This window comes from Drosophila montana, unplaced genomic scaffold (genome assembly GCF_035044405.1).
Source record: "Drosophila montana isolate Dmon_TW-CO22-7 unplaced genomic scaffold, ASM3504440v1 contig_1417_1, whole genome shotgun sequence".
In the NCBI taxonomy this organism is placed as follows: domain Eukaryota; kingdom Metazoa; phylum Arthropoda; class Insecta; order Diptera; family Drosophilidae; genus Drosophila; species Drosophila montana.
In genome coordinates, this window is record NW_026996370.1 from 1 (window position 1) to 18,672 (window position 18,672).

Consider the following 18,672-nt stretch of genomic DNA (forward strand, 5'->3'; position numbering starts at 1 on the left):
TGAATGCAGATTTATAGTAGGGATCCCTACCAATTCAAAAAGGTATAACATTTCAAAATCTGACAATATTTACCCGAGATATTCAATAAAAATCATCAAAAAAGTTTTTATTTTCGAACCGAACCCGAATTTGAGAAAAAACGTGATGTAACCCCTTGCCATTTTGTTGATTTTGGTCAAAATTTAGATTTTTATTTTTTTGATTCCAATCGATAGTACTGATCCTTACGAGTCCAAAATGGTATAAAATTCCTAAATCGGAAAGTATTTGGCCGAGATATTTCAAAAAATCATCAAAAAAGGTTGACTTTACAAACGAATCGGTTTTTGGTCAACCCCTTTTTTTAACCCATCGATTTTTAAAATGTTTGAATGCAGATTTATAGTAGGGATCCCTACAAATTCAAAAAGGTATAACATTTCAAAATCTGACAATATTTACCCGAGATATTCAATAAAAATCATCAAAAAAGTTTTTATTTTCGAACCGACCCCGAATTTGAGAAAAAACGTGATGTAACCCCTTGCCATTTTGTTGATTTTGGTCAAAATTTAGATTTTTATTTTTTTGATGCCAATCGATAGTACTGATCCTAACGAGTCCAAAATGGTATAAAATTCCTAAATCGGACAGTATTTGGCCGAGATATTTCAAAAAATCATCAAAAAAGGTTGACTTTACAAACGAATCGGTTTTTGGTCAACCACTTTTTTTAACCCATCGATTTTTAAAATGTTTGAATGCAGATTTATAGTAGGGATCCCTACAAATTCAAAAAGGTATAACATTTCAAAATCTGACAATATTTACCCGAGATATTCAATAAAAATCATCAAAAAAGTTTTTATTTTCGAACCGACCCCGAATTTGAGAAAAAACGTGATGTAACCCCTTGCCATTTTGTTGATTTTGGTCAAAATTTAGATTTTTATTTTTTTGATGCCAATCGATAGTACTGATCCTTACGAGTCCAAAATGGTATAAAATTCCTAAATCGGAAAGTATTTGGCCGAGATATTTCAAAAAATCATCAAAAAAGGTTGACTTTACAAACGAATCGGTTTTTGGTCAACCACTTTTTTTAACCCATCGATTTTTAAAATGTTTGAATGCAGATTTATAGTAGGGATCCCTACAAATTCAAAAAGGTATAACATTTCAAAATCTGACAATATTTACCCGAGATATTCAATAAAAATCATCAAAAAAGTTTTTATTTTCGAACCGACCCCGAATTTGAGAAAAAACGTGATGTAACCCCTTGCCATTTTGTTGATTTTGGTCAAAATTTAGATTTTTATTTTTTTGATGCCAATCGATAGTACTGATCCTTACGAGTCCAAAATGGTATAAAATTCCTAAATCGGACAGTATTTGGCCGAGATATTTCAAAAAATCATCAAAAAAGGTTGACTTTACAAACGAATCGGTTTTTGGTCAACCACTTTTTTTAACCCATCGATTTTTAAAATGTTTGAATGCAGATTTATAGTAGGGATCCCTACAAATTCAAAAAGGTATAACATTTCAAAATCTGACAATATTTACCCGAGATATTCAATAAAAATCATCAAAAAAGTTTTTATTTTCGAACCGACCCCGAATTTGAGAAAAAACGTGATGTAACCCCTTGCCATTTTGTTGATTTTGGTCAAAATTTAGATTTTTATTTTTTTGATGCCAATCGATAGTACTGATCCTTACGAGTCCAAAATGGTATAAAATTCCTAAATCGGAAAGTATTTGGCCGAGATATTTCAAAAAATCATCAAAAAAGGTTGACTTTACAAACGAATCGGTTTTTGGTCAACCACTTTTTTTAACCCATCGATTTTTAAAATGTTTGAATGCAGATTTATAGTAGGGAGATCCCTACAAATTCAAAAAGGTATAACATTTCAAAATCTGACAATATTTACCCGAGATATTCAATAAAAATCATCAAAAAAGTTTTTATTTTCGAACCGACCCCGAATTTGAGAAAAAACGTGATGTAACCCCTTGCCATTTTGTTGATTTTGGTCAAAATTTAGATTTTTATTTTTTTGATGCCAATCGATAGTACTGATCCTAACGAGTCCAAAATGGTATAAAATTCCCAAATCGGACAGTATTTGGCCGAGATATTTCAAAAAATCATCAAAAAAGGTTGACTTTACAAACGAATCGGTTTTTGGTCAACCACTTTTTTTAACCCATCGATTTTTAAAATGTTTGAATGCAGATTTATAGTAGGGATCCCTACAAATTCAAAAAGGTATAACATTTCAAAATCTGACAATATTTACCCGAGATATTCAATAAAAATCATCAAAAAAGTTTTTATTTTCGAACCGACCCCGAATTTGAGAAAAAACGTGATGTAACCCCTTGCCATTTTGTTGATTTTGGTCAAAATTTAGATTTTTATTTTTTTGATGCCAATCGATAGTACTGATCCTACGAGTCCAAAATGGTATAAAATTCCTAAATCGGAAAGTATTTGGCCGAGATATTTCAAAAAATCATCAAAAAAGGTTGACTTTACAAACGAATGCGGTTTTTGGTCAACCACTTTTTTTAACCCATCGATTTTTAAAATGTTTGAATGCAGATTTATAGTAGGGATCCCTACAAATCAAAAAGGTATAACATTTCAAAATCTGACAATATTTACCCGAGATATTCAATAAAAATCATCAAAAAAGTTTTTATTTTCGAACCGACCCCGAATTTGAGAAAAAACGTGATGTAACCCCTTGCCATTTTGTTGATTTTGGTCAAAATTTAGATTTTTATTTTTTTGATGCCAATCGATAGTACTGATCCTAACGAGTCCAAAATGGTATAAAATTCCTAAATCGGACAGTATTTGGCCGAGATATTGCAAAAAATCATCAAAAAAGGTTGACTTTACAAACGAATCGGTTTTTGGTCAACCACTTTTTTTAACCCATCGATTTTTAAAATGTTTGAATGCAGATTTATAGTAGGGATCCCTACAAATTCAAAAAGGTATAACATTTCAAAATCTGACAATATTTACCCGAGATATTCAATAAAAATCATCAAAAAAGTTTTTATTTTCGAACCGACCCCGAATTTGAGAAAAAACGTGATGTAACCCCTTGCCATTTTGTTGATTTTGGTCAAAATTTAGATTTTTATTTTTTTGATGCCAATCGATAGTACTGATCCTTACGAGTCCAAAATGGTATAAAATTCCTAAATCGGAAAGTATTTGGCCGAGATATTTCAAAAAATCATCAAAAAAGGTTGACTTTACAAACGAATCGGTTTTTGGTCAACCCCTTTTTTTAACCCATCGATTTTTTAAATGTTTGAATGCAGATTTATAGTAGGGATCCCTACAAATTCAAAAAGGTATAACATTTCAAAATCTGACAATATTTACCCGAGATATTCAATAAAAATCATCAAAAAAGTTTTTATTTTCGAACCGACCCCGAATTTGAGAAAAAACGTGATGTAACCCCTTGCCATTTTGTTGATTTTGGTCAAAATTTAGATTTTTATTTTTTTGATTCCAATCGATAGTACTGATCCTTACGAGTCCAAAATGGTATAAAATTCCTAAATCGGAAAGTATTTGGCCGAGATATTTCAAAAAATCATCAAAAAAGGTTGACTTTACAAACGAATCGGTTTTTGGTCAACCCCTTTTTTTAACCCATCGATTTTTAAAATGTTTGAATGCAGATTTATAGTAGGGATCCCTACAAATTCAAAAAGGTATAACATTTCAAAATCTGACAATATTTACCTGAGATATTCAATAAAAATCAATTTAAAATTCAATATAAAATTCCCAAATCGGACAGTATTTGGCCGAGATATTTCAAAAAATCATCAAAAAAGGTTGACTTTACAAACGAATCGGTTTTTGGTCAACCACTTTTTTTAACCCATCGATTTTTAAAATGCTTGAATGCAGATTTATAGTAGGGATCCCTACCAATTCAAAAAGGTATAACATTTCAAAATCTGACAATATTTACCCGAGATATTCAATAAAAATCATCAAAAAAGTTTTTATTTTCGAACCGAACCCGAATTTGAGAAAAAACGTGATGTAACCCCTTGCCATTTTGTTGATTTTGGTCAAAATTTAGATTTTTATTTTTTTGATTCCAATCGATAGTACTGATCCTTACGAGTCCAAAATGGTATAAAATTCCTAAATCGGAAAGTATTTGGCCGAGATATTTCAAAAAATCATCAAAAAAGGTTGACTTTACAAACGAATCGGTTTTTGGTCAACCCCTTTTTTTAACCCATCGATTTTTTAAATGTTTGAATGCAGATTTATAGTAGGGATCCCTACAAATTCAAAAAGGTATAACATTTCAAAATCTGACAATATTTACCCGAGACATTCAATAAAAATCATCAAAAAAGTTTTTATTTTCGAACCGACCCTGAATTTGAGAAAAAACGTGATGTAACACCTTGCAATTTTCTTGATTTTGGTCAAAATTTAGATTTTTATTTTTTTGATGCCAATCGATAGTACTGATCCTAACGAGTCCAAAATGGTATAAAATTCCTAAATCTGACAGTATTTGGCCGAGATATTGCAAAAAATCATCAAAAAAGGTTGACTTTACCAACGAATCGGTTTTTGGTCAACAACTTTTTTTAACTCATCGATTTTTAAAATGTTTGAATGCAGATTTATAGTAGGGATCCCTACGAATTCAAAAAGGTATAACATTTCAAAATCTGACAATATTTACCCGAGATATTCAATAAAAATCATCAAAAAAGTTTTTATTTTCGAACCGACCCCGAATTTGAGAAAAAACGTGATGTAACCCCTTGCCATTTTGTTGATTTTGGTCAAAATTTAGATTTTTATTTTTTTGATGCCAATCGATAGTACTGATCCTAACGAGTCCAAAATGGTATAAAATTCCCAAATCGGACAGTATTTGGCCGAGATATTTCAAAAAATCATCAAAAAAGGTTGACTTTACAAACGAATCGGTTTTTGGTCAACCACTTTTTTTAACCCATCGATTTTTAAAATGTTTGAATGCAGATTTATAGTAGGGATCCCTACAAATTCAAAAAGGTATAACATTTCAAAATCTGACAATATTTACCCGAGATATTCAATAAAAATCATCAAAAAAGTTTTTATTTTCGAACCGACCCCGAATTTGAGAAAAAACGTGATGTAACCCCTTGCCATTTTGTTGATTTTGGTCAAAATTTAGATTTTTATTTTTTTGATTCCAATCGATAGTACTGATCCTTACGAGTCCAAAATGGTATAAAATTCCTAAATCGGAAAGTATTTGGCCGAGATATTTCAAAAAATCATCAAAAAAGGTTGACTTTACAAACGAATCGGTTTTTGGTCAACCCCTTTTTTTAACCCATCGATTTTTAAAATGTTTGAATGCAGATTTATAGTAGGGATCCCTACAAATTCAAAAAGGTATAACATTTCAAAATCTGACAATATTTACCCGAGATATTCAATAAAAATCATCAAAAAAGTTTTTATTTTCGAACCGACCCCGAATTTGAGAAAAAACGTGATGTAACCCCTTGCCATTTTGTTGATTTTGGTCAAAATTTAGATTTTTATTTTTTTGATGCCAATCGATAGTACTGATCCTTACGAGTCCAAAATGGTATAAAATTCCTAAATCGGAAAGTATTTGGCCGAGATATTTCAAAAAATCATCAAAAAAGGTTGACTTTACAAACGAATCGGTTTTTGGTCAACCCCTTTTTTTAACCCATCGATTTTTAAAATGTTTGAATGCAGATTTATAGTAGGGATCCCTACAAATTCAAAAAGGTATAACATTTCAAAATCTGACAATATTTACCCGAGATATTCAATAAAAATCATCAAAAAAGTTTTTATTTTCGAACCGACCCCGAATTTGAGAAAAAACGTGATGTAACCCCTTGCCATTTTGTTGATTTTGGTCAAAATTTAGATTTTTATTTTTTTGTTGCCAATCGATAGTACTGATCCTTACGAGTCCAAAATGGTATAAAATTCCTAAATCGGAAAGTATTTGGCCGAGATATTTCAAAAAATCATCAAAAAAGGTTGACTTTACAAACGAATCGGTTTTTGGTCAACCACTTTTTTTAACCCATCGATTTTTAAAATGCTTGAATGCAGATTTATAGTAGGGATCCCTACCAATTCAAAAAGGTATAACATTTCAAAATCTGACAATATTTACCCGAGATATTCAATAAAAATCATCAAAAAAGTTTTTATTTTCGAACCGACCCCGAATTTGAGAAAAAACGTGATGTAACCCCTTGCCATTTTGTTGATTTTGGTCAAAATTTAGATTTTTATTTTTTTGATTCCAATCGATAGTACTGATCCTTACGAGTCCAAAATGGTATAAAATTCCTAAATCGGAAAGTATTTGGCCGAGATATTTCAAAAAATCATCAAAAAAGGTTGACTTTACAAACGAATCGGTTTTTGGTCAACCCCTTTTTTTAACCCATCGATTTTTAAAATGTTTGAATGCAGATTTATAGTAGGGATCCCTACAAATTCAAAAAGGTATAACATTTCAAAATCTGACAATATTTACCCGAGATATTCAATCAAAATCATCAAAAAAGTTTTTATTTTCGAACCGACCCCGAATTTGAGAAAAAACGTGATGTAACCCCTTGCCATTTTGTTGATTTTGGTCAAAATTTAGATTTTTATTTTTTTGTTGCCAATCGATAGTACTGATCCTTACGAGTCCAAAATGGTATAAAATTCCTAAATCGGAAAGTATTTGGCCGAGATATTTAAAAAAATCATCAAAAAAGGTTGACTTTACAAACGAATCGGTTTTTGGTCAACCACTTTTTTTAACCCATCGATTTTTAAAATGTTTGAATGCAGATTTATAGTAGGGATCCCTACAAATTCAAAAAGGTATAACATTTCAAAATCTGACAATATTTACCTGAGATATTCAATAAAAATCATCAAAAAAGTTTTTATTTTCGAACCGACCCCGAATTTGAGAAAAAACGTGATGTAACCCCTTGCCATTTTGTTGATTTTGGTCAAAATTTAGATTTTTATTTTTTTGATTTCAATCGATAGTACTGATCCTTACGAGTCCAAAATGGTATAAAATTCCTAAATCGGAAAGTATTTGGCCGAGATATTTCAAAAAATCATCAAAAAAGGTTGACTTTACAAACGAATCGGTTTTTGGTCAACCACTTTTTTTAACCCATCGATTTTTAAAATGCTTGAATGCAGATTTATAGTAGGGATCCCTACAAATTCAAAAAGGTATAACATTTCAAAATCTGACAATATTTACCCGAGATATTCAATAAAAATCATCAAAAAAGTTTTTATTTTCGAACCGACCCCGAATTTGAGAAAAAACGTGATGTAACCCCTTGCCATTTTGTTGATTTTGGTCAAAATTTAGATTTTTATTTTTTTGTTGCCAATCGATAGTACTGATCCTTACGAGTCCAAAATGGTATAAAATTCCTAAATCGGAAAGTATTTGGCCGAGATATTTCAAAAAATCATCAAAAAAGGTTGACTTTACAAACGAATCGGTTTTTGGTCAACCCCTTTTTTTAACCCATCGATTTTTTAAATGTTTGAATGCAGATTTATAGTAGGGATCCCTACAAATTCAAAAAGGTATAACATTTCAAAATCTGACAATATTTACCCGAGATATTCAATAAAAATCATCAAAAAAGTTTTTATTTTCGAACCGACCCCGAATTTGAGAAAAAACGTGATGTAACCCCTTGCCATTTTGTTGATTTTGGTCAAAATTTAGATTTTTATTTTTTTGATTCCAATCGATAGTACTGATCCTTACGAGTCCAAAATGGTATAAAATTCCTAAATCGGAAAGTATTTGGCCGAGATATTTCAAAAAATCATCAAAAAAGGTTGACTTTACAAACGAATCGGTTTTTGGTCAACCCCTTTTTTTAACCCATCGATTTTTAAAATGTTTGAATGCAGATTTATAGTAGGGATCCCTACAAATTCAAAAAGGTATAACATTTCAAAATCTGACAATATTTACCCGAGATATTCAATCAAAATCATCAAAAAAGTTTTTATTTTCGAACCGACCCCGAATTTGAGAAAAAACGTGATGTAACCCCTTGCCATTTTGTTGATTTTGGTCAAAATTTAGATTTTTATTTTTTTGTTGCCAATCGATAGTACTGATCCTTACGAGTCCAAAATGGTATAAAATTCCTAAATCGGAAAGTATTTGGCCGAGATATTTCAAAAAATCATCAAAAAAGGTTGACTTTACAAACGAATCGGTTTTTGGTCAACCACTTTTTTTAACCCATCGATTTTTAAAATGTTTGAATGCAGATTTATAGTAGGGATCCCTACAAATTCAAAAAGGTATAACATTTCAAAATATGACAATATTTACCTGAGATATTCAATAAAAATCATCAAAAAAGTTTTTATTTTCGAACCGACCCCGAATTTGAGAAAAAACGTGATGTAACCCCTTGCCATTTTGTTGATTTTGGTCAAAATTTAGATTTTTATTTTTTTGTTGCCAATCGATAGTACTGATCCTTACGAGTCCAAAATGGTATAAAATTCCTAAATCGGAAAGTATTTGGCCGAGATATTTCAAAAAATCATCAAAAAAGGTTGACTTTACAAACGAATCGGTTTTTGGTCAACCACTTTTTTTAACCCATCGATTTTTAAAATGTTTGAATGCAGATTTATAGTAGGGATCCCTACAAATTCAAAAAGGTATAACATTTCAAAATATGACAATATTTACCTGAGATATTCAATAAAAATCATCAAAAAAGTTTTTATTTTCGAACCGACCCCGAATTTGAGAAAAAACGTGATGTAACCCCTTGCCATTTTGTTGATTTTGGTCAAAATTTAGATTTTTATTTTTTTGATTCCAATCGATAGTACTGATCCTTACGAGTCCAAAATGGTATAAAATTCCTAAATCGGAAAGTATTTGGCCGAGATATTTCAAAAAATCATCAAAAAAGGTTGACTTTACAAACGAATCGGTTTTTGGTCAACCACTTTTTTTAACCCATCGATTTTTAAAATGTTTGAATGCAGATTTATAGTAGGGATCCCTACAAATTCAAAAAGGTATAACATTTCAAAATATGACAATATTTACCTGAGATATTCAATAAAAATCATCAAAAAAGTTTTTATTTTCGAACCGACCCCGAATTTGAGAAAAAACGTGATGTAACCCCTTGCCATTTTGTTGATTTTGGTCAAAATTTAGATTTTTATTTTTTTGATGCCAATCGATAGTACTTATCCTAACGAGTCCAAAATGGTATAAAATTCCCAAATCGGACAGTATTTGGCCGAGATATTTCAAAAAATCATCAAAAAAGGTTGACTTTACAAACGAATCGGTTTTTGGTCAACCACTTTTTTTAACCCATCGATTTTTAAAATGCTTGAATGCAGATTTATAGTAGGGATCCCTAAAAATTCAAAAAGGTATAACATTTCAAAATCTGACAATATTTACCCGAGATATTCAATAAAAATCATCAAAAAAGTTTTTATTTTCGAACCGACCCCGAATTTGAGAAAAAACGTGATGTAACCCCTTGCCATTTTGTTGATTTTGGTCAAAATTTAGATTTTTATTTTTTTGATTCCAATCGATAGTACTGATCCTTACGAGTCCAAAATGGTATAAAATTCCTAAATCGGAAAGTATTTGGCCGAGATATTTCAAAAAATCATCAAAAAAGGTTGACTTTACAAACGAATCGGTTTTTGGTCAACCACTTTTTTTAACCCATCGATTTTTAAAATGTTTGAATGCAGATTTATAGTAGGGATCCCTACAAATTCAAAAAGGTATAGCATTTCAAAATCTGACAATATTTACCTGAGATATTCAATAAAAATCAATATAAAATTCAATATAAAATTCCCAAATCGGACAGTATTTGGCCGAGATATTTCAAAAAATCATCAAAAAAGGTTGACTTTACAAACGAATCGGTTTTTGGTCAACCACTTTTTTTAACGCATCGATTTTTAAAATGATTGAATGCAGATTTATAGTAGGGATCCCTAAAAATTCAAAAAGGTATAACATTTCAAAATCTGACAATATTTACCCGAGATATTCAATAAAAGTCATCAAAAGAGTTTTTATTTACGAACCGACCCCGAATTTGAGAAAAAACGTGATGCCATTTTGCCATTTTGTTGATTTTGGTCAAAATTTAGATTTTTATTTTTTCGATGCCAATCGATAGTACTGATCCTAACGAGTCCAAAATGGTATAAAATTCCTAAATCGGAAAGTATTTGGCCGAGATATTTCAAAAAATCATCAAAAAAGGTTGACTTTACAAACGAATCGGTTTTTGGTCAACCCCTTTTTTTAACCCATCGATTTTTAAAATGTTTGAATGCAGATTTATAGTAGGGATCCCTACAAATTCAAAAAGGTATAACATTTCAAAATCTGACAATATTTACCCGAGATATTCAATAAAAATCATCAAAAAAGTTTTTATTTTCGAACCGACCCCGAATTTGAGAAAAAACGTGATGTAACCCCTTGCCATTTTGTTGATTTTGATCAAATTTTAGATTTTAATTTTTTTAGGGCGATTGATTTTTCATTTATGTTATTTTAAATTCGGTTTAAATTTAAAATTAATGGAATTGTCCTGATCCGAATAAGGCTATCTCTTGAAAATATGACAATATTTTCCCGAGATATTCAGATGGAATCAATAAATCAGATATATTCGTGGTAATCTTTGTTAGTTTTAGGTTCTTGATGCTAACTTTCAACCTAAAAGAAAGCTTCTATACGAGTTTCAGCTGCTTAACGCTTATCGTTTAGGCTGTGTCAGTCCGTCAGTCGGTCAGTCGGTCAGTCGGTCGGTCGGTCGGTCAATCAGTCAATCAACCAAACAAAACAAGCTCTTTCATATAAGAATTTATTTAATTGTATAGCTACTAGCATAGTAGTATTCAGTTTATTCAGAGACGTTTGTTTGCTTTCAAGTACTTTTCTGTAATTTTATTACAATCTGCGGCGCTTGTTTTGCGATTTAATTTGTTTGTTATTTGTATATTAATTGTGTTTTTCATTTTTTTGTTATTCATTTTGCAAATACGTTTACTTATCTTTTGTCGCTTGTTGTTATGCATACTGTTGGTTCTATTATTTGCATTTTTTAGCTGATAGTTAAGCGAATTCGTTTAGTATGTAGACAGAAAACTTGCCCTAGGCAAAACAAATGGTAGACAGACGCCTTAGAAATCTATAAACTCTTGTTAGATAGACGACATATAGAGTTTTGAACCTGACTTGCCTGCTCAGACCAGATAGCATTGGGTTTCAATGCACAGATCTTGTCTGAGCTGTTGAATGGTTCGTTTTGTTTTTCTTTTTTTTTGTCACGTATTATTTGCTTTACATATTGCTTGGGCTTTAGTTAGTCGAAAGGCGCGACTTTTAGTATAGTTGTGCTCTTGCTTAGTTTGTAGCAAAGCTATTTGGATATACGATACATCTGATACATCTATAAATTTATTGCATGCTGAGTTAATCTGGTTCATCGAGTACCGACTGACAGACTCATTATAATAGTAGGAAGTCGACGTTTGATCTTTGACATTATCTTCGTTTTTTGTTGATTTTATTAATGCTTTTTGTGGAGAGTATTTGATGCATGTTGTACTAACCATAATTACCATTTAAAATTTGACACATCATTGAAAAATGTAATCAAAGCTACAGTAGGTAAAAAAGTGTATCTATGAATTACATATACATATATATAATTGTATAATTTAATCATGTATTGTATTATTACAAATCAAATATTAATGCTACATTCACAAAGTTTTCAATATGCGCACTGGCTTACACTGGTTCTCAATTTGAATCGGATAGTGAATAGATCCTGGATATATAAGCAAATATCGTTAGCTGCAGCTAGAACATTTAGTGGAGAATTTACTAAGATATTGCAAATGTTATAGATATATATATATATATGTTCTTTAGATACATATTCTAGTTGAATAAGCGAAAGGTACACATGGAGCATAAAACGGCCGCTACGCCAATTCTCGCATTTGGGTCTTGAGCGTAGCTACCTCTCTATATATTTATTTACTATAATATGATTTTTGTTTCACACTAATAAAATTTACAAAATCTTCTATATAAATTCAACAATTAATGAAGAGCTTTAGAGTTTTGAAGATATATCTATATATATATATATATATATATGATTTGTTTTTACTTTTACTATGTATTCGGTTTTGAAACGTAATACACAAAATTTAGCACCAATCTATTCAAAAATTCATCAAATTATTTGATTGTTCCAAGTTATACAAATGAAGCACTTAAGATTATGCGATATCTTTTAAACGAATATAAGTATTATGAACACTTTTCGAATGATGGCGACGTCTGAGGCCGTCGCCGGTTAACACTTTCCGAGGGGAAATCTTTTCCGGTCCGGGAAAGAGCATCATTTTAGCAACTTAAAGAAATAATAATCAAGGCGTGGCCGTTGTTAAATGTTAAAAATTAATTTAAAATTTATTTACACGCAGATACAATAAACGAGCAAAGAAAATTGGGTCTTTTTGCTTGAACTACACTAGATAACTCTAGGTTTACATGGTATATATATATATATATATCTATATATATATATATATATATATGTGTATATGTATATATTTGATATATTTATAAGTAGTTCTTTAATTATACAGTAAGTATTATTAATATTATTATTTCTTTTAGAAAGTAAACAGTACTTTTCGAACTTGAACGCTCGCACTTCAGTCGAGTTTTTTTTTTTTCTTTTTGTTTCTTTGAAAAGTTGCAAATAATGTGGGAATCGTGTGGGAAGTGGGATTTTGGATAGGTTTGTTCGATTTATAGGGCATGATTTGATGAGCTTGACAATGAAATAAATAAATCTTATGTTGCGCATGGAGTATGTACGGCTAGTGCTCAAGCTGTGGCTGCTTCAGAATGCTTTAGAATGATTCCAAAATTAACAAAAACATTTCTCAGTTAAAAGTATCTCAAAGTCTATAATCGCAGGTGTGCGTGTGTGTGTGTGTGTGAGTGTGTGTTTGCTTAAAATGTTTGCGAACGCCTTCAACATTGCTAAATATTTAATGCATTACTTTAGTTTTAGTTTTAGTTGTAGTTGTAGTTAACTATGTATCTGTATCTTGTATCTTGTATCTGATAAATTGGTTGCCTTTTGCTTTAATGTCGGGTAGTTGTTGTTGCTGTTGCTGATGTATCTAATGCTGCCAACTCTTCGTTTAACGCTAATTACTTAAACATACAGATTGTAGAACATTTGACGGGTCTACAGCTCATCGTCCGCCTTGGGTATGTCGAAGATCTCGGCGAAGAGCGGCGGCAGGCGCAGCTTGGTCCAGTTCATTCGCAGCCAGTCGAGATGTGAGAAGTGCTTGGCGCCCAGCGAGCGCAGCTCCGGTATTTTAGCCTCCAGCGCCGGCATCAGCTGCAGCGCCTGCGTCGAGCCCGCTCGCGAGCGCAGGATCTGAACACGCAACGCCTCCGCCACCAGCTCCCGGGCACGGGCAATCACCTTCGGCTCACTGAGGCCGGTCCGATCCGATGCCAGCAGCACCATCGCGGAGAAGAGACCAATCTCTGTGTCGCTCAAGCCATATGCGTTCAGCGTGTTGGCAAAGTTCAGCAGGGCGTTCACAAAATCCGACTGCAAATGGAAAATCGTATTAGCCAAGTCGAACGAACTTAAGTTAAATTCAATTAAATTAAATATCCTTGCTAAGAAACAACATGAATAAAATCTTATCCACATCGGATAAATATAAATATATAAAATGAGTTTTTGTATGGGAAGCACGGAGACCCAATAAATAGCCTTTTAGTCGGACTACTATATCATATGGCTAGGACATGAACAATCTTTCGGAATTAAAGCTTTTGCTTGAGAGCACGTCTGTCAGGGTATCTGATCTCCTTCTCTCTGGGTTTTCTCACTCACATCGTAGAGTATCTCGAGCTGCTGTCGGGTCAGATATGCGCCATCGTCCAGCGTCAGCGTCGTATCATTGATCAGGCGGGCGACATGCGTCAGCCACACCTCGAAGAAGCCCAGCTTGATGAGTATCAGTTGGTCGTCCTGGGTGAAATCACAGAAGCCGGGTACGCGTTTCGCGAACTCCACAATCCGCTGCACGCCGGGCGTGACGCGCGCCGAGAACTGCTGCCACAGCCAGATCTTTTGAAACTCCAGGCTCTCCGCCACGGTGGTCACAATCTGCGAAGGATTAAATGAATCTCCTGTTACTTGAGCAGTTTGTAGGGCAGATTTCAATTCGATGCGGCACTTACCCCGTTTTGTGGCACCGTCACTGGACGTCGCATCAGTTCGCGTGTCAGCTCCTCGGTGTAGGAGCAATTGAGGCGATGCGCCTGCGAGACGCACATGATCACATCGTAGACGGTCAGCTCGTTGGCGGTGCCGGCGAGGCTGTCGTGATGGTCGTGCGGATGACACATGCCCACCTGGGTCATGGCCATGTCGCCGCTGCTGCCCATGCTGACCAATTGCTGGTGATGGTTGCCCCCAACTACAGCTGTTGCATTGCTGTTGTTGTTGCCGCTATTGTTATTGCTGTTGCTGCTGTTGTTGTTGTTGTTGGCACTATTGCAACCGCCCAGCTCCGATGGCGATGAGGCTATCGAACACATTTGTGGCGTTTGTGGTGTACTTGGTGTATTTACGCGCTGCACGCTGCTCGCATGCGGCTGCTGCTGCTGCTGCTGTTGCTGCTGTTGTTGTTGCTGTATTAGGTTTGTATGCAAATTATTGGCACTGGTTTCATCCACATTTAGGGGCGCGCTGGCTGCTGATGCTGTTGCAGCGGCTGCTGCTGCTGCCGCACCGTTCAGCTCACGTGAACGCTTGGGTACGCGACCATAACGCACAGCTGCAAGAAAGAGAGAAAGAATTGTCAGTTGGCTTTCAAATTCAAATTAGAGCGCGAAATATACCAAAGCAGCCGCAAGGTATGCAGCATGAGTGCAATCTACAGTTCAGTACCTTAACAGCGAAAAAGTATGCTAAACTAGAATGTTAATACTTAACAATGGCTGCACATGTTATGTTAAAAAGTGTTGCATACTTTTGAGCGGCGCCATTTTACATGTGCATAACAGCAGCAATTGTTATGTAGCATACTTTTTAACGGCGCATGTTTATATTTGTTTTCATCTATAACTCACATTTATTTTATTTATGCGCCATCATAGTCAACAAATTGGGCAACATTATTTTAAATTTATATTACTTGTACATAGCAACACGTTGTTTTTTTTGTTCTTTAAAGTTTGCGTCACACGCAATGGAAACCCATTAATTAGTTTCTAAAGCAATTTAAATTTAAATCTTAGCCAAAATGTCACACAATAAAAGTGGCACACGCATAAATCTAAAGCAAACACACGCACACACGCACACACGGACGCACGGACGCACCCACTGTATCATTTATAGCAAATGGGCAACAAAATTCTTGTAGCAGCTCAACTGGCAAATTTGTACCAAAATTTAACTTGGCAGACGGCAAATTGTTGTTGCTTCCGCTCAAAAAAAGAAAACATAATTTTTTAGCATATTTCTAAAAAAGAAAATGTTCATTAGCTTGACGTTTTAGTTTTCAGCAAAGCAAACGAAACAAATTGCAAAAATGTAAACGTGAAATTTCTTTTGTGCAACCAAATACACAGCATATTTTATTAATTAAAATCGCATTTGCCTTTTGGCAGCCGGCGGCGAAGACGACGGCGACGAAGACAACGACGCAGCAGCAGCAGCTGCTCCAGTTGCTGCTGGCTCTCAACTGGTGGCAGCAGCAACTGGCTCTGGCTACGGCGCTGGCGCTGGCGACGCTCACTTTATCAGTGGGACATTGACCCACTGTGCTCAATATAAAAAACTGTCTGATTTTGTTGTGTGCGTGCTTTGGCTTGTTTTTGTTTTTGTTTTTGTTATTGTTATTGTTATTGCTGCTGTGGTATTCGCCGGCGGCGTCAGTTTCAGCAACAGACAATCCAAAAGATACTTTTGTATCTTTTACACATATTTGTTATTGCACTTATGACGAAACGGCGTCTGTTCGAGTTGTGCAAAGTGGTCAGCGAGAAGGCCAAGACCTTGCTCAAGCCACAGGCGGGCGAACGAAATTGCGCATACGCAGCGTGCGCCCGGAAAAGTCAAATCCGCGTGGGCAGTGAAAAGCGAAAGGCGAGAAGCGAGTGGCGAGAAGCGAGCAGAGCGACAGTTGATCGTTTGGGATTGGCCAACGCATTGACCCACATCTGTGGGCCACTTTTTTAGCGCCGGCCTTGTGTGTGCTGTGCTGCAGTCACGCTTTGCACCAGCTGCTCATCTCGTTAATTGTCACAGCTCGTAAATTAATTATGACATAATAACTACACACACACACACTCACACACACACACTTACGAACAAGAGCTGCACATTGTTGTTGCATACACCTTCAACTCTGCTAATTGTTTGTGGCGGGCGCTCTGCTCTGTTTATTTTGTTATTATTATTTTTAAGGTGTCTTCAATTAGCAGCTCATTGCGCCGACGATGCCAGCTGCACGATTTCTTTGCCTAGCGCCCGCTCTCGCTAGCTTGTTGTTAGCTGCTTTAATGCAGATATTTTTATTGACTTGATACGCCTGCAGCTGAAGGCCAGATTGGGCACTCGAGAGCCTCATAAAGCTGCCAATAAGTGGAGCAGCTCAATGCCCAGAGCAGGCAGCAGCAAAGTATCACAAAGTGATATCAATTCGCACACAAGTTTGTTACATTTCGAAACTTAGCAAACAGATACAAGTTTTTTTTAGAAAACAAATGTAATAAACCGGTTCACGGTTTGAACCAGCGAACCTGTCGTAAGGTTCGCTTCCATTCATCGCTAAAACTTGATTCACATATTTGAACTAAGTTTTTCGTAGATTAGAGCCCCAAACCTCGTTCAATTTTAAATACATAGAACAGAAGCTGACCAACAAGTGGAAAGTCGCCGGTTCAAATTCCGCAGCAAGTTTCAATTTTTGTTTGTTATTTAATAAAAATAATAAGTAGCAATATACTAATTAAAAACGAAAGAAAAGAAATTAGTGGGCGATCAATGCATTGTCAAAATCTAAACAACTTTGCAAAAATATTTTTAAATATTTAATAAATAGATTTGAACCACAAATTTTGTTTAAAATTGGTTCAGCTCAGGCTCAAGTTCGCTCTTCAACAACTATCCCAACTTAAGGTTCGCTTCATGGCAAATAAATAATTGAATTTCTGGATTCATATAAAGAAAATGTAAGCTGAAATAATGTTCAAGCTAAAGTCTTTTGCGGCTCTTATAAAGAACTTATTTCCTACAGTTAAAGTGGAGTCCTAACAAAATCAATCCAAGCAAATGTTTATCCAGAAAAACTATACAAATGCCACATTTAATCGTGGTTCACATAAATAATTTGTTGCGCTCGTTGCTTTTCCCGGCCATAATCTACGGCATTAGCCATTCAGCCGTGCCAGCTTAGACAGGCTGCTCCACATTTTAGCCAGTCACCTGACAGACACCCAGCCACCCACCCAGCACGCCCAGTACGCCCAGCACGCCCACTCTCTGGCACTCTCGACAAACTGTGCAGGTCAACATCATCCATTATGGACACAGCAGAGCAGAGTCCAAGCCAGTCACATAAATAAGACTAAGCCTAAACTTCTTTTCCTGCTGAAAGCATCTTAAGTGATTTAGTGCAGCCAAATGGCTTCAATGATAGACTGAGAAAGGGAAAGGGGGAGAGGAGTGCTGATAGGGACAAACTTGTTTGAATTCACAGCATCCATTCAGTCGATCCATCTGCGACTCGGTGTATGCCAGGCCAGGATTTGGGTCACACAAAATGTGAATCGGCAGCCGTAAAGTGGCCCAAATGTTGCACACTGTTGACCGGCATGTGGTTGGTTGGCCATTAGCATGCGAAGCTCAGCCTGAAACTGAAGCCAACTGCCAGCCAAGCAGCCATCAACTGCCCGACAACAGCAACAACAGCAACAGCAACAGCAACAAAGCATTCACATAATCATACTGCATATAGTTGATTTTTCTTCAGCTTTTTTTTTTTAGTTTTTTTTTTTTTGGCTTTATTGTGCGCTTGAATGGGCTCGGGCTCGGGCTCGGCCCCCGGTTCCGGCCGCTGCCCTGGCCCCACAACCTAGCGGCATAATTTGGCCCGCAGTTGCTGCTGACCTCGTTTGAGGTCGTTCATTCACCTGTCGCTGCTGCTGCTGTTGTTGTTGTTGTTGCTGTTGTTGTTGTTGTTGTTGCTGCTGCTGTCGCCGTGCTGCACTTTATGCACTCCACATTTGCCAGCGTACGTGTGTGTGTGTGTGTGTGTGTTTACCCAGTTACGAAATTGTCCAAAATGCTGCGGCTTAGTTGGGTGAAAGTTTGCTTCTTCATTTTTTTTTTTTGTTTTTGTTTTTGTTTTTTTGTTGCTGCTTTTCTATGCATGTTGCTTGAGTAGCTTTAGCTATGTTACCATGTTTGCCAACTAATTGAAATATTTT

The 18,672-nt window shown here is 35.0% G+C and overlaps 1 protein-coding gene across 2 annotated transcripts in view; it reads right to left on the reverse strand.

Annotated features, from left to right (window-relative positions):
* Positions 1 to 13,172: 13,172 nt before the first annotated feature.
* The window catches only part of LOC135429956 (ecdysone-induced protein 78C-like), a 50,325-nt gene continuing 44,825 nt past the window's right edge, over positions 13,173 to 18,672 (reverse strand). For both annotated transcript variants that reach the window (XM_064684464.1, XM_064684473.1), the window contains 3 exons: positions 14,413 to 15,011; positions 14,063 to 14,338; positions 13,173 to 13,771 (listed from right to left, as the gene is read on the reverse strand). In XM_064684464.1, coding sequence (XP_064540534.1) covers positions 13,394 to 13,771; positions 14,063 to 14,338; positions 14,413 to 15,011 — 1,253 coding nt within the window. In that variant the 3' untranslated portion in view covers positions 13,173 to 13,393. The remainder of the gene's footprint in view (positions 13,772 to 14,062; positions 14,339 to 14,412; positions 15,012 to 18,672) is intronic.